Genomic DNA, 22,138 nt, shown 5'->3' with positions numbered 1-22,138 from the left:
ATCTAAAACTCTATAATCTAGTATTTTACTATTTCTTTTCAGCCTTAAAGGAAACATTCAAAATGGCAACTTACCAGGATTATGATGGGTTACCGATTCTCCATTTTGAAATACATCTCCAGCCGCATTCATTCTACCAGGATTGAAAGGTCCTACACCAGTCTTGGTCTGTGAAGTCAAAGATGGGGTGTATGTTTGCAAATTAACACCAAAATTATTTGACTGCAGTCCGTTAGATACATCTCCCAAGCTGGCATTCTGCAGTGACGTTACATGTGTAATCATTAGGTTCATGTCACACCCATCAGCATCATTTTCTAAATGACCGTCACTGACAGAGCTCATAGCACCTGTTTCTAATGTAGTAACATTAGCTATCTGAATTTCAGAGTCTGGTTCTGTGGTTATACCACTATTACCTATTCCTGAATTTACCTTACTTCTTGAAAAACTGGAAGCTGAGAATTCCATTTCGTTGGTTCTATTTTTACACTCTGGAAGCCTTCGTTCATTAAAACTGGAAGTATTCTTCTCTTGTCCTTGACTTGTTTCAATGTCTTCTTCATCATCAATAATAATAGTTTCACTTATACTCCCCTTTTGAGAATTTAAGTCTTTTGGAGAAGGAAGCATTTTGCAATCATTTCCTTTAAGTTCTTCATTTTTTGATGACGTAAATGCAGTGTTCCTTTGGTCTGCTACCAGTGATGCAGAATTTTGCGGAGGTTGTATAGGTTCAATAAAAACTACATCATCATCATCTTCTATAGGCGAGTTTTGGAATTTATTAGGTCTAGAAACTAAAGAACTCGGTGGCCCTCCAAATGTATTTCCTACATTTGCAAGACCTGCTGCCATGGTGGTATTCCCTAGCAGACTAGGAGTATGTTGAGACAAGTCTAATCCTCCCAGAGGACTCGTGTCCATTCCAGATCTGCTGTTTGAAGAAAAACATAAAGCAAGAAAAAACCACATCCAACTTCAGAGTAAGATAAAACTTTCCATTAACAGTTCTTAACAATAACTACAGAATTAATAGTTCCAGCTTTTATTTTATTTTCTTCCTGAGATAACATAAAGAAAAGATAAAAGTTTTTCTATGCTCTTCTTTGAATATCTTAACATCCATTAACTTTCTAATTCTGTACTAGCAGAAAAATACAGTCACTACACATCACAATGTTTTATCAATACATACATACACAGGAAACAGAATTTTCAGTGCTATTTATTACATGATCCTGATCTCTCAGTCCCTTTCCCACCCCACATATGCACGCCATGATCTTCTAACACTGCTTTTGCTAGACTGCAAAGCAAGATCAAGAGCTAGGCATACAGAAAGAAAAACTGAATTCCTGTTAAATTTCGGTCCTATTAAGAATGTTAACAACTTCGAAATTCAACTGATTTTCCCCCAACCCCATGCTGCCTAAGCTTCTTAGGTAGCCACAAAATGACTGGAACAAAGGAGTAAGGAAGAGATATATAGGCAACCCTTGCACATGACAGGAATAGATATATTACTGAGCAGCTCAAAGTGGACAGCAACCCCTCATTTGTAGCCACTACAGACTGGCAGCTCATTTGAAGTCCTGACTTATTACCTCATGCTCCTACAACTTCCAGTAACTTTGTCTCTTCTCTTTTTAAGAGCAAGCAGTGTTTATTCAGACTACTTCCCAACAGCTACTTTGCCTGGGGAGATCTGTTTGCTTTTCGTAATTGTTCAGTTTGGGGAATCTGTTCTTCGTAATTGCCAATTCAACCATGAATTAAAAATGATAAAAGTCAACCTGGATATAATCAAAGCTAAAGGACCTAAGATTGCTCTAAAAACCATCTTTACTAAAGATCAGTAAGTTAAATTGATCTTGCTATAATACTAGAAGAAAAATACAGACATAATTATAATTTGGGTATGTCTTGGAGTATATGCTGATGTGTGACATCACTTAGTTTTTGTGCAAGGTTGGAAGTAGCTTTCTGTGTTTTTTTATAAAATCTTTATATAGGAAGGTAAATACATGAAGTAGAAATATCCTGCTCATCTATACTTACCCATCCAGAAATCCACTGCAATCTGTTTACCTTAATAAGTTGCTCCAAGAACTTTTATTTTCTTTCCTGTGGGGAAACTGCTCTTGTACCAACTTGCTGCCCTTCACAAAAGTAGTGTGGTCTGAAACAGGGTTAAAACAAACATTAGCTATCTAAAACGATTTCCTCATCTCAAGCATCATCTGCCAGCTATGTTCCTTAAACTGACTTCCTACTAAATTTACAGTTTAAGTTCAAACCTGACTTTCAGCACTGTGATCCTACAGTAAGAGAGCATGTGAGCAGCAACAGTACTGTTTGAGATCTTCTACTCTGTCACATCACATTTCCAGAAGGCTTTATAGAGGGGAAAAATATGCCATGTTTGGTAAGAGACAGACACACCTAACTGCAATTGAGTAATCAAACATTAGAATTAAGTAGTATATGTGTAATAGAATATTAAGGAAATAAATGATTCAAGTAAACTAAGAAATGGAGAAAAATATCTTAGCAGTTACATTTCCTTCTTTTCTATTGGGTCAACCTCCTTATTGCCTGTAGCAGAATACACTATGCTAAAATTAAAATATAAAAGGAAAACTGAAGAACATAAAATCAGGCCTACAATGCAATATAAGCCTTACACTGCTAATAATTTTCAACTTGTATATATGCACTGCAGTGATACTTAGTGCAGATTCAGGTATCCATAGCCTGTATTAACACATGTGATCACTCACAAGAGACTGAAAATGTTTAAAGTTCAAGCCTCTATTTATTCTTCAGGTTTTATAACAGTCATTAGGCTTTCCAGACTTGGCAGCATTTTTAAAAGAGAGAGCAAGAGAGCATCAACTTGTGTAGTAATCTACTGTTTGAGGACAGCCTTAAAATCCCCAGACAGTAAAGATGTCCAGAGGAATAAAGCTCCAATATTCTTCTACACATTTACACTATTCAAGCCCTGTTGCCCATTAACTGAGCAGGGGCTGGGGAGGCAGGACAAGGACCAAACAGTAAAGCTGTGAACCAGATTAATCCTAGGAGAGGCGACCACCTTTTAATTCCTTCCTATGTTAGCCTTACAGCCAAATGCCATTATGTAATAGCATTTGAACCGCAATAAAGGTAACACTGAATTGGAATGAAAAAGGTTTTCTTACAAAAAAAACTTGTATTATCAATGCAGTTGGCTTGTACCTCCCTGGAAATCAGTCAGTTACACTGACGATTAATTTAATCCAGTATTCTCTTTCATCTATTTTACTTTTTCCTCTAGGGCTGAATAATTTAGTTAGATTTTTCTGCATCTCAGCTTCTGCTGAAAAGAATTAAGTCATTTTTTTAAAGTTTCACAGTTTTATTCTATGTATTTTCTTTCTCTACAAGGAAAAAAGCATCACAAGCACATAAAGCTTTTAATAAAGTTTTAAATATACTTGAACAGATGTGAGCAGAGAAAAAATGAGACTATGCCAAGACTACACGCCAGGCCTGACTCAAAACCTTTACTATTCCTATTTTCACAAATCCTTAGTAGAGAGACAGACTTGGGCTGTATTATAGTACATGCACGTAATATGTAGCAAAGTTAAGACTCAAAACTTGTATCTTTTTGCCTAAATATATTTACTTATTCCACAAAGCTCTGAGGTTTTATTGAACTGTACCGTTAAGTATTAAAAAAATTAGAATTTATGTTTAACTACCAGTGCAAAGTTGATGCCTTAGGTTTTGCAGAAAAACCGATGCCTTGAAGTGGCCACCTGAAAACAGAGACTACACAAGAATAAGAGACTAAAAGGAGGTTTTTATTTTAAGGGCCTTCAAAGGTACACCCTGGGCAGTCAAAAGGCCACACCCAAGACGGACACTGGGTCATGGGTTCTTCACACTTTTAGAAGTTTGATCCATTTGCATATCAGGGTTAATTCTCCAATTATAGCCTTAGTTAATGATGTAATTACCCCAAGTTTGCCCCCCCTCTTCAAGGGCTTTTAGTTTACACATTTTGGGGCCTGGGACAATCTAGGTGTCCTTGGAGAGCAAACCTAGAGAGGGTTGTTACGTCTAACCAGCATGAGAGAACAGCAGCTAACAGGTCACATGAAACTTTAAAGTTACACACTGGGCAGTACAGGGTTTGAAAAATACAGAAGTTAAAACCTAAGGCATCAAAGTCATAAGCAAAATCTGCATATACTTCCCTGCAATAGCTCCTACCTCCATAAAACTAGAAAACAAAATCACCCATAAAATGTGCAAAATGAGGTAGCTTGTTTTCTAAAAGTAGGAGCAGCAAGGAGAAACACAAAGACAACGTAAGCAATGTCACAGTCAGTATTTCTAAATTAAAAACTACCCAAAAAGAGTGACTTAGAGTGAAAAAAATAGGTTTAGAATGGAAAACTAGGAGAAAACTCACACCTCAAAATTGGCAACAGCAAAAGATGCTTTACAATAGAAATACAATTGTTAGAAACCTGTGAGACTGATTAGACTGATCACTGGATGAATTGCTGAGATTTGGGGGGAAAAGCAAAACTGAAACAAAAAAACCCCCAACCAACCAACAACACAAACCCCCAACCCAACAACAACCAAACCAACCAACCAACCAACCCCTCCCCTGCCAAACAAATCCCACAAAAACCACAAACAAACAATCCCAACCAACAACAAAAAAACCAACCCACAAACTAGTGAGACCTAGTCTGCAGAAAATGCATGTTCAATACTGCTGCAGAATAAGCCCAAGGCTTTGTAGTGGTACGCACACACCAAAATTTCAGATGGACAGAAACAGAAGCACTACCAATATTCAACAGCCCTTCCTGAATCAGGCTTTGTCTGTCCCTCTTAATTTAAGCTACATCACTCACCTATTAAAAGTCTTCACGCTGAAATAAATTACGATCCATTGCTATGTTCAAGGCTTAATTGCTGGAAGAAATAAAAGGCAAAATGCAAGCACTTCTTTAGAATGATGACAACTACCACAGCTCTTAAGACAGCTAAGTAATACTTGTAGGTCAACTCCACTGACGAACGGTAAGAGAGTTAAATTCATGAATTGCAGAAATCCAGGTGATGTATATGACTACCTCAAACAAAAAAAAAAAAAATTCAACTCCACTTTAACAAAAGCAGAAACTGGAATTCAAATGCTTTTACCAAGTGCCATTAATAACATGTGGAATGAAGGTGACAGAAGGTCACAGTTATGTACACTTGGAGCAAAAGCACAAAAATCAAAAGGAGTCACTGAAATCTGGCTAAAACTACAGTTCCACCAAAACAGGGCATTGGAAATAGACATCCAAAGTAGGACCAGCATGTACAACTGCTTCCATATAAAAGCTGTAAGCCAAAAAATAAAAAGAAAAAAACTTGAAAGACTACTTTGGAGATAATACATAACTGAGACATCTTCAAATGTGAACAGACAAACAAAATTTAGGAGACAGCATCCTAAGACACAAATACAGGAACAAGAAGAAAGGGGTTTATTTGCCTCAGCGAAAGAAAACTACTTTCTGCTAGGAAAGCACAGTATCATAACTAAATTATTTACCTCAACAGGTACAGGGCTACATTTAAATTCCACATCCCAAGCAGAAGAAACAGCCTATTAATGGTAGACCATCAATCACTTCCACTCAAGTGACACCATGGGTGAGATAATGGAAATGAGACTGCAAAGTAGTAACTGAAGATTTCAACTACTGTTGTGCAAACTAGGGGGTTAAAAAGCAAAACCAACCCACCAGTGAATGATGGGCCAAATTTTTACAACAGAGCAAACTTCAACTATCTAGAGAACTCTCTGAAGAAAAAGCAAATCCTAGTCTAACTCTGAGCCATGCAACATAGTTCAAGATGCAATTATCCAGATAGCACTCCAGAAAAGCATATTTAAATTCCATGGGGAATAAAAAAAAATTAAAAATACCTCATTACTTCAACATCTGGCTTCAGAAAGAACAACCTCAGTGGGAGGGACAGAAATAGAGCAGTTAGAACAAAAAGCTTGAAAGCATTTTGAAAACTCACCATATTATGCATACAATCAGTCCAAAAAGACTCCAAAAACCCCATAACTACTACTATCAGGAAGTCTCTGACCTACAAAGGTGCTGGAATTGTACTGGGGGAATGTTTCACACACATCTCATACACTTTTTGGTTAGAAACAGGCTACTGACCTATGTCAGAGCAACAGTTTGTCTAAAATCCCAGTTCTTGTCAATTTTACAATCGGTAAAATTTTCCAGAAGTAAAAGAATACCCAAGAAGCCTGAACTGGAAAACACAGAATAAATTCTTTGCACTGATGTTCAGTAAGGAAAAGATCAGGGAAAATCACATCTAAGCTCTCTTTCTAGGGGTCAGGTCAGAGGAAAAATGTTGCATCAAAGTGCTAACACAAGAGGATTTTAGAACAAATCACTAGGGCCATGTGGCAGTCACTTAAGATTTCCGAAGCCATTTTTTATTTCAGTATTTGCAACCAATTACTTAAGCAAAAGGTGAGAACAATTACTCAGACTACAGTCCTATCTCTATCACTAAATAAATTGACAGAAACTACAGCTGAATAAATACACACAAAAAAAGGGGGGAGAGGGGAGTAACATGGATTTTGCAAATAAAAGGTAATGTCTCTCAGGACTACTGCTGAAATCTTTTGAAGGGTTCACATACTTTTTGAGCAACCCTGATTAAACTGCTATATCCCACTTAACTTTTCCAAAAGGCATTCAAACACTGTACTCACTGAAGACTGCTCTGGAAACTATCTATAATAAAGATTTTGAGAAAAGGTTCTCTGAAGGATTTGTAATTATTTAAAGAGAAAAATATCACATGTTGTTTGTTGTTATCACAATAAGGACAAGTTACCAGAGGGGTTCCAACATATCAACATATATAAGTCAGCCAAAGAGAGTGACTCCCGAAATGAGTGCTTGCTAATCATACAAATCTGTTCACAGCAGCTGAAAACAGAAATTGATTGTAAAGCAGTGTGGTAGGCAAAATCACTAGTGATAAATGCAAGGTAATGAACGGGGGGGAAAAAATACACGTAACAATTTAATGAAATAAATGCATTGATGACTTAAACACAGTGGACCAAAGGCAACTCTACAAAATTCTTAGCCAGCCAGCTGAAAACCAGAATACACCTGCAGAAAAATCAGGCTATAACTGAAAAGCTTCTATTCCTAGACATCCTGGTTGCAAACAGGTTACCCAATTGTCTATTTGCCTAGTACAGCAATTACTCTAACCTAGTAGAGGAATAATTATCTTCTTGCATACAAAAGAAATACCACTAGCCTCATGGAGCTCAACCCATTTATCCAAAATCTGGATTTCAGCCTATGGCTCTCAGGCTGACTGGAGCTGGGGGATGGGTGTCAGCATTTTGGTAAAAGGTTAGAGACTATCTGAACATGTCCCAGTGTTCTGTGAGGCCATCCAGTTCTAATGATCAGTTCCTGACCCTGACATTCATTTGACCATAACATCATTTATTTCTTTAATTCAACTGCTTTCTAAAGTTCCTATCCTTATTAAAGAAAATCACTTGTTATCACTTGACTTCTCCTAACTCTGATGATTACAAGCTCAATAAAGACTATCTGCAAAGCAGCTATCAAGAAGCTCTCCAGCTTAATGTCTTGCTACAGCTCAGGAACACTCATTCCCTACACAACCAGATGCAACCTACATACCACAGCCTTCTTGGGGTATGAATCCATGAACCTAGTGACTGGTTGAATGTATGCCACAGTTCACCCCAAAACCAAAGCACACCACTCCAATTAAAATCACCTAAAAGTAGCACTTTTCACTGGAATTGAAGCAAACTAGTAACCCAACTATACCCACATATAAGAACTGAAAAGTGCTAGAAAAACACAAGTAGCCCAGCATTTTTAAAGCACTGCAATTTAAGCCAGCTTTAAGCTACTACTCCAGTCTCAATTTGGGCATACTGAATGATTGATACTGTGTATGGAGAGACTCCTACCTATGTGAATAGAACTCCATGTTAGAGAAAAAGCAGTTGCAGGGCCTTTCTGGGTCACTAGATATAAAACTCTTAACACAGGCAACCACATAAGCTGTTTTGGTTTGTGGTTTCTTTCCTCCTTTCCTGAGGGGTGTATCTAGTCATCAGCCTTAGCATTTTTACGTTCAGATATGCCTTGGACATATGGTAGCTCTGATTTACTGTTAACTTTTACATCTCTAACAGAAGTTTTAGCACTTTTGAAGGTCTGCCTAGTTACCAGGTCCAGAGTCTCATTGCTACGCTATCATGCAGCCCAGCTGTTTCTGCAACCACACACATAGCCAGACAAAAGAGACTTTCCTGCTGGAATCCTTTCCAGCCAGATCAGTACCCCAAACCAAAAATTTCTGTGCAAGAACACTACAGCTATGCCTGAAGAGATCAAGGTTGGTGCCACAGCTCTGAACTTCAGCACAGAGATCCTTCTAGCAGACAGGACAGTCACGACAAGCTGATGGCCATAGACGGAAATGCTCTACCCTGACAGCAACTACCATATAAAACACTTCAACATGAATGTGCTAACTGACAACACAGCAAGCAGTGACAGGCTGAATATTATAACAGGTCAGACTGAGTTTTACAACATGTATATCTACTGCTCACACTGAGTAGTGTATCTGAAACGAGCAAGGCTTTAAGGAAGCCTCAGATACTACATTAATGCCACAATGACTCAACTATTTCATCTGCCAGTTTCACATACAAATCATGCTAATGAGTTCAATAGGAATACTTGCATATTTTGGGCTAACTCAGGTGCAAGTATTCACAACACCAAAGTAAAACAAGGGTCTTAAATTACTATACAGGCTTATTAAAGAGTCTGAATAACATTTAACACAAACCCATCAATGTATTTATATTGCTGGTGTTTCAGAACACAGGTAAGAGCTTTCAGGAAAAGGATACTAAGTTTAGGTTCACAAATCTAATTTCTCTATTTGCCTGAGTACCATCACTACAAAAGCCTGGTATATCTCATTACTTCAGTCTTGAGACACTACTCTAGAATTTATTTTCCAGTAGGTTTGGAGCTGCTTCAAATTTAATTATTTCCCCTCATTTTGAAAGAAGTTGTATGGATTGAAGAAATTAGCTTACTAAAAGTCATTATGTAACACTCAAAATGTGTTTGTCACGCAGATTTCATAGAATTCAACAAAAAAAGCATATGCAAAGATCTGTAATCCAGCAGAGACGGCAACTAAGAACAGTAAAAGGGCAAGATCTACTTAGTGAAATATTTCAAAGCAAGTCAGAAAATTTTGGTTTTATTCAAGAGTAACTATATACACACAACTAAAGCTTACCAAAACCATGCAAACTTTGCTATCTTCTGAGCATCTTAACTGAACTGCAGCCACAACTGTTACATGTGAATCCTGACATCTGTTTTCCAGCTGATGCTTCCAGGAATATTTGAATAATTTTACTTAACACAGCCTCTTCCTTCAGTCTTCCTACTCAATGAATGTTAAGAAATGCTTCCTTGCATGCATGAACAGAATCAAAATTCAGACTCAACCTCAAACTTAATTCTATGAAGGGGTATCCAAACCAAGCACCAGTAATTCTCAAGATTACTCATCAAAGAATGAGCAGAACGTGGCACAGGAATTCATGGCAAATCAAAATCATAATGTTGACCAACGCTGTTTTAGGGCAGCCATACAGACATGTATCACTTTTAATGTATTTCATGGCTGTTTAATCTTGGAAAGATACTGATCAGCAAGAACATAGCACCATTTCTAGCCTTAAAAGCCATTATGTGTAATGCAGTAGGACAGTAAATTTTATCTCTCTACTACTCAAGCAGCAAGATGCTGCTTAAGGATGTCCTTTATTATAAATGGAATAGAAAGGTGAAACAAGACAAAGAAACAAAGGACCCACAGTAAATGCTTATCTATTACTTATAGCCAAATGTCTATCTATTTCCAGAAAACAGGCAACGCTAGACCACAGCAACAGACTAGAAAGATGGCTAAGTGGAAAGGAGTACAGAAACAGCAGAGAAACACTGTGCTAAAGATATGAAAACAGGAAAAGGACAAGTAAAATCCTGAGAAATAAATAGAAAGTGGCATTACTACAGCATGCAAAGAGGTAAAATTGTCATTTGATGGATCATAACTTTAAAAAATGTAACACTTAATAGGAAGAACAAATACTGAATGGCTATATCAGACACAGACCCGGGAACAGTAAATTAATTTAGATGTCAGGCCTGGTCAATAGAACACAGGCCATTGGTGTCAGTGGGTCACAGCACACACTTCAAAAACATGCCTTACTCTTGCTCCACAGGGAGCAATGAAGATTAATTGCGAATTCAAATCTATGAAGGCTCTACGTTTTTCTGGCATTTCAAGAAAACCCAGCATACACAAATAGCAGACAATTGTTCAAATTTGTCAAGTTGAAGAAATTGGGTGTACAGCCAATCATATATAAACCAAGCAAATGTGAACGAACAACTAGAGACAGGAAAGAATAGAACTCTCAAGAGCAAGAATGTTCCAGTGTTTGATTATCTTAGCTATTCACAATTTTTTCCCTTGTTGCTACTTATGCCCATTACCTGCCATTCTATCAATAGGCATCTCTGAGAAGAGCTTGGCTTTGTCTTCTCCGTATTTTCTCACTAATTAGCTGAAGACAGCAGTAACCTGTCCCTTCAGCCTTCTCTTTAGACTGAACACACCCCTCTCTCTCAGCTTTTCCTTCTTTGCTATGTGTTCCAACCCTCCAAGCTGATGGCCTTACACTGCACTTACTCCAGAATATCCATATCTTCATTAGGATGAAGTCTAACCAAAACCAGACCAAACATTGTAGATGTGTTCTCTCAATATCAAACAGTGGGGAAGAACACCTCCCCTTAAACTGCTGGCTGCAGTCTTGCTTAATTCCGTCCAGTATGCTGTTTACATTCATTCTGCTAGGGTGCACTATTCATATTTAACTTGCTGTTCACCAGGACTAGCCAAAGTTGTCTTCTATCAGCCCAGATTGTACTATTCCCAAACATTCTGGAAACAAAGACACTTTTTAACTGTCAACATGGACTTTTAACATTATTCTTCATTAGTGCTTCTTCTTAATTGGTTGGGTTTTTAAAATTTTTATCTTTAACTAGCATTCAGTCTACACTCATATATGTGTAACCCATGAACAAGTAGCTCTGCCTGGATAACTGGTATCCACCATGCCTAATGGCACACCATTTCTCAGCGCCTGATTACACAAATCTTTTTGACTAATGCTTCTAAAATACTTTAATTTTGCATATGCTTAGAAAGAGGAAAAACCGTCATGCCATAGTTTGTAAATGAACAAGTTTGCAGACAAACCATTTTCTTTGCCTTTAGCAGAACTACCTAACATCAGCTAATAGCCTCAACCAGATTTTTCATCCCTGAGAAATAATCAAGTATTGGCTAAAAATCTAGTATTTTGGGCCTGGTATGGACAAGCTTCTTCAACACAATTTATTTGCAGTGATTAGTACTCAATACATCTAGTAATTCAGAACAAAGAAAACTGAATTCAAAAGAGTAAGTAATGTTATTGCTATATGTAGGAGGGAAGCCCATGTAGACTACGACCAAGTAAACAGACAATGAAGCTACAGCATAACAAAGGAAAGAAAAACTTATCACCACAAACAAAATGAGATAGAAAGGGAAGTGGGAGAAAATAAAACCAGCCACAAAATAGTTCAAGTTCTATATGAGGTAAGGTTGACGGGAAACGGGATCCAAGGCAAGAATAGATACGGTCAGCAAGGCAAGTATGATAGGTTTTCACAGCTGCACTGGCTGGCTGGCTGCAGAGTTACATTATGCAATCAAGACTCCAGGTTACCAAACTGTTTTTAAAACGTAAAAGATAGTCTTATTTTTAAATAAGATGCATATTGTATTTGCTAAGACCACAGTTCCACAACTACAAACCACATTCAGTCTTGGACAGGCCTACTGTGGTTTTGAATTCCTGTTCCTTTCTTCCTTTCTCCCTAGCTGTTTAAGGATTCTAACAGCCAGTCCGTCATGGGAGCTAACATGGTAGAAAGCTGAAACAGAAAAAACCAAGACCAAATACTCTACACCTACATAGCTCTGCACCCCCAAATCTCATTGTGATGATTCATGGACCTAAATTGACTCCCAAAATTAAAAACATAAACAATCAAAAATGCCAGAAAAGGCTCGTGTTGATACAAACAGGAAAGGACAATGACAAACCCAAGTTAGTCTGGTTTAAATGGTCATACAACCAAGGATATATACCTTAAATTTAAACCCATGAAAAATATACAAGGTAGTATTTGTTTTAAGCCAGTATTTTGTCTTTTGAGACCAAGTCTGCAACTTGAAGTATATTCTGAGCCTTAAAAAAAAATTCTATTAGCTTTCCTAGCGGGGAGCTTTTCAAATCCTCCATGAACTTTTGCCTAAAAAGGAGAAAGTGATGCCACAGTAAATTATTCCAACTCCTAGTTATTGTACCTGCTGAAAGGCTACACACTGTTCCCTGTTTGATTTTGTACTGCTTAGGCAATAACTGACACTCAGAAATTCAGCCTTTAACACTGGGGATGGAAAGGGAGATGGAGGAAGCACACCCAATTATCTAATATGTTATTGGACGCACAGTCTCTCCTAGATCAGGATTAAGTCACACCCTAGTCTAATCTCTTTTAACTGAGGAATAGCCTGAGTTTATGAAGTCTGTTAATAGAAAACATGTTTTCCACTCCTTAAGTAATTCTTGTGTATCTTCTCCAAACTTTATGGCTCTTTTAAATTACTAAAAAAGCTGAATTTAGTTCAGACCATTACTGTACTATACACAGTTTTAGTCAGACCATCTCTGTACTTCTATTTGTTAATTCTTTGGATAGAAGTATAAAAAACGATCGTCAAACACAGTGACAATGGCAAATATCCAATTTTTGCTTCTGGTAAAAAGCAAATCACCTTTGCTGCGCTCTCCGTTTTCCGCCATTTCTAAATTGTGATTTTTTTTTTTTATTACATGGATTACAAAGGACTTCTTACCTGGCCTCTCTAGATATTACTTGGCTTCTTTAATGAGGCATCACCTACCAGAACAAAACAACTTCCTAAATGAACATTTTTTTTCAAAAAACGACCACCCTCACAAGAAAACTACTGCTACAACTACTACTACTAATTATTATAATAAACAAAACCCCAAACATGCACACATGCAAACACTAGCTATAAATTCAAAACATGTCTGGTAAATTCTGCCAGCTTAATAAAAATTCTTAAACATTTATAGATTGGTATATTAATGATCAATCGTTGCTCAAACAAAATGATGACATTATTTCAAGTATAACACAACACTAGGTCTTCTTCCCCTTTCCACATACACAAAAAAAAAAAGCAAAAAAGGCACCAATACCACACCCATAGATCACAACTGTTATCACAGACTCCCAGGAGCCAAAGCTGTAGACCACATCATGCTAGCCACTGTGCAAACACCGAGTACAACTGTTCAAAGAGCAAACAATCTAAACACAGGGGGCAACAGATGGAGAGAGACAAAAATGAGAATACAAGGAAACAGCACCACCATAAACAATGGTTACAATTAGTTCTTGTTCTAAGGATGGTGTGTTTGAGTCCCAGGGTGACAGGAAAGGTGGTGGTTTGGTTTGTTTTCAGTAGGCTTTATTTCCTAAAGCCAGCTTCTTTTGCATTAACAGGTTGCAACTGGCTTGCTTGTAAGGGTGCACACGCAGAACTTCTCCAAGCATGAGGAGCATCACAGGAGAATGAACGAAATTGTTTAACTGCCCATGATGCCACTTCCTAAATAGCACTGACAATCTCATTAACAAAAGGCAGATAATATCCTTCACAGTCAAATCCCAACATGAGATTAAAGGTAAATAAAACCTGTTGGTTTTACAGCCATAAAATACAAGATGCAAAAAGACCAGACAGTCAAAAGAGGAGTCCAGGAAAGCACTCTGGTATAGGCTTCTGAATTCAAATCAACAGAGCAGGATCGTTCTTAGCACATCTGTTAAGAAAAGTTGTTACCACATGATACAGAGATGTAGTCACATAATTTATCAACACAAATAACAAACACTTAATTGCTGATTAACAGTTAAGACACTACTTACTATGTGGGAGAAATCTACAGTCTGTTAGAAGAGTGTGTGCTATGTCTAAATCCAGGGCTAGATTATGGGCCTGAACCAAAGACCTCATGACAATGCTGTCTACAAGCAAGAGCACAGAGAGTTTTCCTGTGCAATAGTAGCCTCAGCTAAAGGTCAGACATCCACAAAGAGAAGTCACAAGCACACACGGAGGTTTAGTTAGTTTAGAGGGCAGCAAGCCTGGAAGAGAGAGACTTGAAGGTCATCCATACAGGGATGATAGCTGAGTTTATTAATGAGATGAACAAAATGACTTTAGAGAAATTCGATGTAGTACTAGGAGTAAATAGCAAGCTGGAAAGATTTTGCACAGATCTAAGGAAAAGGAACTCTTTGCAAAAAGAAGGTTTTCACCAAGGTTATTTTCAAGGAGAGGGGAAAAAAAGCAAAAGAAAAAAAAGCACAGTTGCATTATGAGTTAACTAAAACGAATTAACTTTTTTCCATGTTCAGTGTGGTTGCACTGCACAGAAGAGCTTAAAGAAACATAAGGTGCCAATTCACTTCCAACAAGTCTGCAGGAGGAAAACAAAGACATCCATGTTTCTTGGATTGACTGTGAGCTGTAAGCAGCCCCTAATTAATAATATTTGGCATAACCCATACAATTCTATGTGCATGATTTTCTATCTTCTTCCAACACCACCTTTCACAGCAAAAGATTAGAGGCAACTATACGTAGAAACCAACACAAACTCTTCTATAATGCCACTGATCTCTCCTAATGATCTGGCCTAGCAAAAGTTACATCAGTAGCTCTGATCAGTTGTCCCATCAGTTAACAGCATGTGCTGAAGCATACATCGCTACTTTGTACAAACTATTCCATGGGGGAATGGTGGAACTGAGATGACATCCTGCTCAGCATGTGTTGGGAGTAAAACTGATGAGCAGGGACTATGCCTCAACACACTTCTGTACAGCACTAGGTACACAGATTTAGGTATTATGGCCTTTGGAAGCTACAGTGATGCTAACTGAAGGATTCTGATAGTCTTGTAAGGGTTAAAGAAGCCGTACAATAAGGTTCACAAACCTTTTCAATAAAGAAGTAACATATTATACATTACATTTTTTAGAGACCCAAACCCATAGTTTTGCACAACAGCAAACACCATTAAGTAGTCTTATCTCAGACAAACTTAAAAAAAGCAAACAAGCCCATCAATACTGACACTCAGTATGGCTGGCTAGAGCACTGACAATCCCCGAGTGTTTCAAACCAGTACTGCAGCTACACTGTTCAGATCACTGAAGACTTGCTTCTGCACCCCACCTCTGTGATGAATCCCTGCTATCCCCGTCAGATTATTCTCTAATAGCTGATGGTGAGAAAGGGGCAGAGAAAGAAATTATGGCAAAGCTAATTCAAAACAATTTAGGAAACATGGACAAAAATTAAGCTAAGCACTTAAACATGAGGACAAACTCACAAAGTACAAATGCCCTCTGAACCAACAGCAACTTGAAAAATATGTTGGCGGCAATCTTGTCACTGAAAACTGTCATTTGAACACAAAAATTAACAATCTCTGTAGATTTTACTTATGTTGGACTAATAAAATCTGTATTACAACCATTGATTGAAATCATTTTGTTCTGACAGCAAACTGAAGCAAGAAAACAACTTTCATTATTGACATGTCCAGTCCATGAGATACTTCAGGTGAAGGCATGAGAAACCCTCAGTGGACCCTGTCCATAAAGGACAGTCACCGATCACATCTATTGCAACTGTTGATGTTCTCATATGTACATATAATCAAACTCCTGGTGTGCGTGTGCCCTGTTGAACTCTAGTGGAATTGAGTTTCACAGAATAAATATAAAACTGATAGCTTCTGGAAGTTCATGGAAAGGAAAAGCTTTAAATTGTCAAAACCATTTAAGTATAAGTAAATGGCATTGAAATCATAGAATCATTTAGGTTGGAAAAGACACTTAAGATCAAGTCCAACCATTAAACTGCATCACCATGTTCACCACTAAACGATGTCATTAAGTTTCACATCTACACATCTTTTAACTACTTCCAGGGATGGCAACTCTACCACTTTCCTGGGCAGCATGTTTCTATGCTTGACAACCCTTTCAGTGACAAAAATTTCCCAAATATCCAATCTAAACCTCCCCTGGTGCAACTTGAGGCCATCTTGTTCTGTCACTTGTTACCTGGGAGGCCAACGCCCACCTGGCTACAGCCTCTTTTCAGGCAGCTGTAGAGAGTTCTAGGTCCCCCCTGAGCCTCCTTTTCTCCAGGCTAAACACCCCCAGCTCCCACAGCTGCTCCTCACAGGACTTGTGCTCCAGACCCTTCCCCAGCTCCGGTGCCCTTCTCTGGACACGCTCCAGCCCCTCAATGTCTTTCTGGCAGTGAGGGGCCCAGAACTGAACACAGGATTGGAGCTGTGGCCTCAGCAGTGCCGAGTACAGGGGGACGGTCACTGCCCTGGTCCTGCTGGCCACACCACTGCTGATCCAGGCCAGGATGCCATTGGTCTTCTTGGGCCAATGTGCAAATGCTGGATCATCTTCAACCAAGCCAACCAGAGCAGCAAAGAATGCTGCTTAACCATCTGAGTAGGGGCTAAGGGATGGAGATTCCCATGACAGCAAAGACACAAAGCCTTTTCATGCATTAGAAACCACAGAAACACCTGAGAACAGTCACACAGGAAGCAGCACCTCTCTCCCAAAACAGGTTACAGGATGAATAGTCCCAATGAAGTGCATTTACACCAATGCACACAGCATGGGCAACAAACAGGAGGAGCTGGAATCCACTGTGCAGCTGGAAAACTATGATATAAAAATCAATATAGTGAAAAGTGCTAACTGAAGAGGCCATAACATGCAACTGCATTCCAGAAATCCCACACTTCTTCCTTCTACCTAAAATTTCTCTTAGAAGTACAAACTTACAAATCTTGGTCCAAAACAAAGAACGTAAATAGTAGCATCTAAATCGAGTAGATTGTTCATACATCAAGTTGGCATCTAGTGCCAGCCATATCTGCCAGCAGCACATAGGGCAGGCTATAAATACGGAAGACAAGCTAAGTTTCCTCTGAACTCTAATGCATAAGCAACCCAGTCAGCCACATAAGCATTCAACTACTAAGATAACATCACTGAAACAAAGTTAAGAAGAAGTTGGAAACACTTTCAGCTGTGGAGTTAAACACAATTTCAGTGGACGCAAAACTCCACTGCAACATATGAGGGTTTTAAGACCCTCATGAGGCAAGTATTACCTCAAACTTCTCAGAGGACACTCCTGAGTGGTCTTTTGAACGCTTGTGAACTTCAAATTTCAATCCCTTTCCACAGATCAGTTGAGCTCATTGTTATTTGTGATGGAAAAAATAAACAGTTCTCCATGAATTTTCCATTAGTAAAAATTCTTGATACAAGTTCTTAACAGAATTCCCCATACTGCTTTTGTTGCAGGGTATACCAATTGAGTGCAAACTCAAACACTGTGACAGAACTTCAGTAATTCTGTACTTAGTCCTCAAAACCAAAATGAAAATGTCTTAAACAACACAAGACCATTCCTGATGCTGCAGGACCAAAAAAACCAAAATCCAAACCAAACAGCCCCAGCAAAAATCTGAAAGACATACCGGTTTTGTACCACATTCCTCTGTATACTTGAACAAGCTCTACAGAAGACAAAGAAACTTGCTTTCACTTTTTCACTGCCACTTTGACATTCTTGCTGATGCAAATCCCTCTTAGCATGTTATTACAGGGTAAGCAACAGCAGAATGCAATCATATATTTGAGGTCAAAGAAGATTAATAACAACAATATAAAGCAAATTTAGTAGATAATAAAGTGAATTTATTGCTCTAATTAAGACAGTCTTCTATTAAAACAACTTACTTAGTTTAACCACGTAATAACGTGGCTGAGGAGTTTGGTTCCTAGAGATGACCTTGCAGCACTAAGCACCAAACACATTCCCTCCCAGAGCAGCACGGTCCCATCACATGCCATAAGAAGGCTGTACTACCATCATCACAGCTGGAGGAGGACAGTGTGCCACCTACCAGGATGCTTTTTTTTTTTACTGCATCTTAGTAAGGTTTACTGAATCTTAGCTATATGGCTGTTCTTGGCAGTATTCTTATCTTTTCATAAGCAGCCACACAAAGCGGCAATAATTTTTGTCAAACCAGATCCAGTACACAACAGTCCCCCTCCTTCCAAAGCATTATTTGCGTGGATTGCTCCTAGAAGTAACTTTTTTTGACATGAGGGATTGGAAAAAACAGAACAGCTGTTAGACTGGAACGCATAATGAATCAGAAATAAAATCGGATGGTAGCCTTACATCCAAGACACGGTAGAGTTAAAAAATTACGATTAAAATTTTTAAACTGCAGTAGCAAGCCAAGGTTTAGAACAGACCACTTTATTAATGACAACATGCCACGCAAACTCTTAAGAGTCTTTGGTGTGGTTCATAATTTTATATGCTTAGAATAAATCCAGACCTGATGCCTTCCTCCTAAGCGGTGAGGTTTTGCAGCGAACCACTCATTCTTTGTATACGTAAGCCACCAAAAGTGACAAAGAAAGTTGCAAGCTTTGCGGATCTGGAAAATCTACCACGTAAAACAGCAAGGGACAGAAATAAAGGAAAAAAAAAAAATTAAGATACGAGTGGTGGGGAAGACTGCAACACCTGAATCCGGGCTGTACCCAAGCGAGGGACCCAGAGCGCAAGCCAGGCACTGCCTTTTTGTTTTGTTCTCGGGCTGCACGTTCCCAGCGGAGCCGCCGCGCTGCCCGCCGGCGCCTCTGGCGGCACAGCCCGCGCACCGCGCCCGGGCCCACCGCGGCACCTCCCGAGCTTCTCCCCGTGCGCTCACAGCCTCACTTGCTCCTTCGCTGCACTACTTGGCCATTTCGGAATCCCCCATGCAGCTAAAAAACAGCCCCATTATTAACAAGGGCAGAAACTAGAGTCAAGTTACATCCCAGTCCTACCCACAGGGATTGGCAACCAGCCTCTCCTTTAGCCAACCTAACACCCAACAGAGAACAAAATCTGCTCTGAAAATCCCACACAGACATGCACACACCACAAATGCTCGCTATTGAGAACCTGTGGGTCTCCCCAGTGTCCTCCAGCTTTTTGGGGAAGGGACAAAGTGGATGGCTCAGAAGCTCAGCCAAGGAACCCAACAAAACCACCCAAACAAATCTGCGGGTGTAGAGAACCAGTCTAATTGCACAAAGAGACGCTTCTCCATCGCCAACTGCTGGGTGATTTTAAACTTCCCATGCCTCTTCTTAGCCTCGAGATGACACGCAGGACACGCGATTCGAGCAATGGGGGGGGGGGGGAATTCAAGATGGCTGAAGGTGTCTAGTCACGGATTTTCATACACGCTCCAGAACTCTAGAGGGCACCCGAAATATGCCCTCCTCCTCCTCCCTCCTGAGCCGGGTAACGTGAGCAGCGGCAGCAGCCCGTCGTCTGCCTGCCGGAGTTGGTATTGCAGGATGTCTGCAGCAGCAGCGCCCACCCCGAGGAGGAGCCGCCTCACAGCCATTACTGGGGCTTCGCCCCAGGGCAGCGGATGCTAGACCCAGGAATTTCCCCAGCCAGCCCTGGAGGGACCTCATTCCACCCCTGCCCCCGGAGAATACGAGGCGGGGGGAATGGTTCAAGCCCTCCTTAATCAGGTCTAGCAGAGGCAGAAACAGATACACAAATAGCAGGCACAATGGAGCTCCCTCTCCTTGTTGGTCTCTGCCAAGCCTGCACCAAACTGGGCTGGAGGCTAAGGGAAACACACAGGGTTAACACGGGGCAGCGAGGATCAGGGAGCGCCCCCAAGGAGCGCTTCCTTCGCCTGGCCAGGGCAGGTACTGCCTCCATCACTCACCACTTCCCCTTAATCCCAACCTTTCAAATAAATAAATAAATAAATAAATAAATAAATAAATTCACTGCCCTCCCCGGGGGCGGTGGGGTACTCCTCACGGCACACCCACGCCGCTTGTCCCCGCTGAAGGAAGGAGGGACAAGGAGCCCTCCCCGGGCGCCGCCGCACCGGAGGCTTCTACGCGCGAGTGTGGGGGACAGAGGTAGCGGTGGCACCCACGGCGGGGAGCAGCGAGTGTTACCTGCGAACTTGCCCTATCAGCCCTGAACCGGCGCCCGGGGGGCCGCGGGGCCCTCAGCGGCAGCGCCCCGGCAGCGGGCGAGCGCCCGCGCCCCCCCCGTTTGCGCGGCAGTTGCCCCCGGTCTCGGGTTTGCCCCCCTGCAGTCGGCCGACAGCACTGCCGCCTCCTGTCCGCCATTAGAGGGACCCAGCCGAACAATACGGGAGGGGAGCAGCGGCGGCGGCAGAAGCGGCGGAGCGCCAGGCAGGGGAGGGAGGGAGGCACCCGCGGGGGGGCGACGACGGCGGTGGGTGGGGGAGGCACCGGGGCAGAACAACAGCCGAGGGCCCGGCGGCGAAGGGAGGGAGAGAGTTAAAATAGGAGGCGCTAGAGCAGACCCGGCCCTTCCCCCAAATGCCCCTGCCCCCCCCTTCGGGGCTGCCCCCGGGCGCCCCCCATTTACCCCCCGCCGCCCCCCGCCGTGGCGCGATGGTTATCCGCGGGACTGTCCCCGGTGCCGTCCGTTCCCCCGCCGCCAGAGGTGGCGGCGCGGCGACAGCACCGCGGGGTACTTCGCCCGGGTAGCTGGGAGGCACGGCGGCTGCTCTCCCATCCCCGCCCTGGGGGCAGCTGAGCGCCGCCAGCCCCCGCCAGCCCGCCCCGATGAGGCGCAGCGCCCCGCGCCCCGCCTTACCCGACTCCCCAACGCCTGCGGGCACGGACCCCCCGCGGGGACGCACGCACTCTGGCGCTACTCCTCCGGCGCCTCAACTCTAACTCGGTCCAGTCCCGGGCGAAGCGCAGCTGCTGCCGAAGGGGAGGAGGAACCGGGCCAAGCGAGCTCGGGGAGATCCGCCTCCTTGCCCCGGCATTGGCTTTCCCAGAGGGCGGGCTCTGGCGCTGGGCTAGCCGAGTGGGTGCACCGCCCATCCATCAGAGCCGCCCGCAGCCGGTTGACCCTATAAACTGCCAATCTTCCTCCTGGCCATGCTTGGGGTTCTTCCCACTTTGATCCATCAGGTTTGAGGAACCCGGATAGCTGTCCACCGACCGGCTCGTTACCGGTGCACGAGGGTCGCGCTGGTGCTCCCCGCGCCGCTCTTTGACAGCGGCAACTTGTAGAAGTTCTCGGTGCCGCCGAGCCGGCTGCGCCCCGCCGGCCGCGGGCAGGGTGCACCGGCCGTCTCGGCCGTGCGCTCGGTCCCTGCGGGCGCCACCGCTCCGGCCGTGGGGCGCGGGCTCGCCTCTCCTGCTCCGTCCCCCGCCGCCGAGCTGTAGGGGCTGGCAGTGGTTCTCCGAGGGGTCCCACTCCGCTCCTTCCCTTCCCGAACGAGGGCTTTGAACCTCGGGCCATTCCCATGATGGACAGAACATGGGTAATGGAAGCGTTCCCAGAGGGAAAAGGGAGAATTCACGTCTCCCAGGGAGGGCGCCTGGCCCGCGCCCCCGCAGCCTAACCCGCCGGGCAGCTCCTCCTGAGCCGAGGACGCCTTGCTGCCCCCGCCCGCCGCGGGGGAGGGCGCCATATCAGCAGCCGATATGGCTCCTGGAGGAGCTGCTGGTGGTGGTGGTGGTGGTGGCAGTGGTGGTGGCGTCCTCCATTTTGTCGGAAGCCGCTGCGGGAAGCTTGGTACCAATTCAAACCAACGTGAGGCGCAGCGGGGCGTCCATTTGAA

The 22,138-nt window shown here is 42.2% G+C and overlaps 1 protein-coding gene across 9 annotated transcripts in view; it reads right to left on the bottom strand.

The window, feature by feature from the left end:
* Nucleotides 1–21,313, bottom strand: part of ZMYM2 (zinc finger MYM-type containing 2) — an 87,230-nt gene extending 65,917 nt beyond the window's left edge. For 2 of the 9 annotated variants that reach the window (XM_039564827.1, XM_039564852.1), the window contains exons 1-4: nt 21,157–21,313; nt 4,926–4,986; nt 2,062–2,182; nt 75–937 (exon numbers count right to left, since the gene is read on the bottom strand). In XM_039564827.1, coding sequence (XP_039420761.1) covers nt 75–927 — 853 coding nt within the window. In that variant the 5' untranslated portion in view covers nt 928–937; nt 2,062–2,182; nt 4,926–4,986; nt 21,157–21,313. Of the gene's footprint in view, nt 1–74; nt 938–2,061; nt 2,183–4,925; nt 4,987–21,156 lie in introns of those variants that run through there. The other 7 variants (XM_039564857.1, XM_039564840.1, XM_039564849.1 and 4 more) reach the window with 7 other exon arrangements.
* Between the last annotated feature and the right edge of the window lie 825 nt (nt 21,314–22,138).

The sequence above is a fragment of the Corvus cornix genome, chromosome 1 (genome assembly GCF_000738735.6).
Source record: "Corvus cornix cornix isolate S_Up_H32 chromosome 1, ASM73873v5, whole genome shotgun sequence".
NCBI lineage: Eukaryota > Metazoa > Chordata > Aves > Passeriformes > Corvidae > Corvus > Corvus cornix.
The sequence above is the reverse complement of the archived record's forward strand: the minus strand, read 5'-3'. Positions and strand labels throughout refer to the sequence as shown.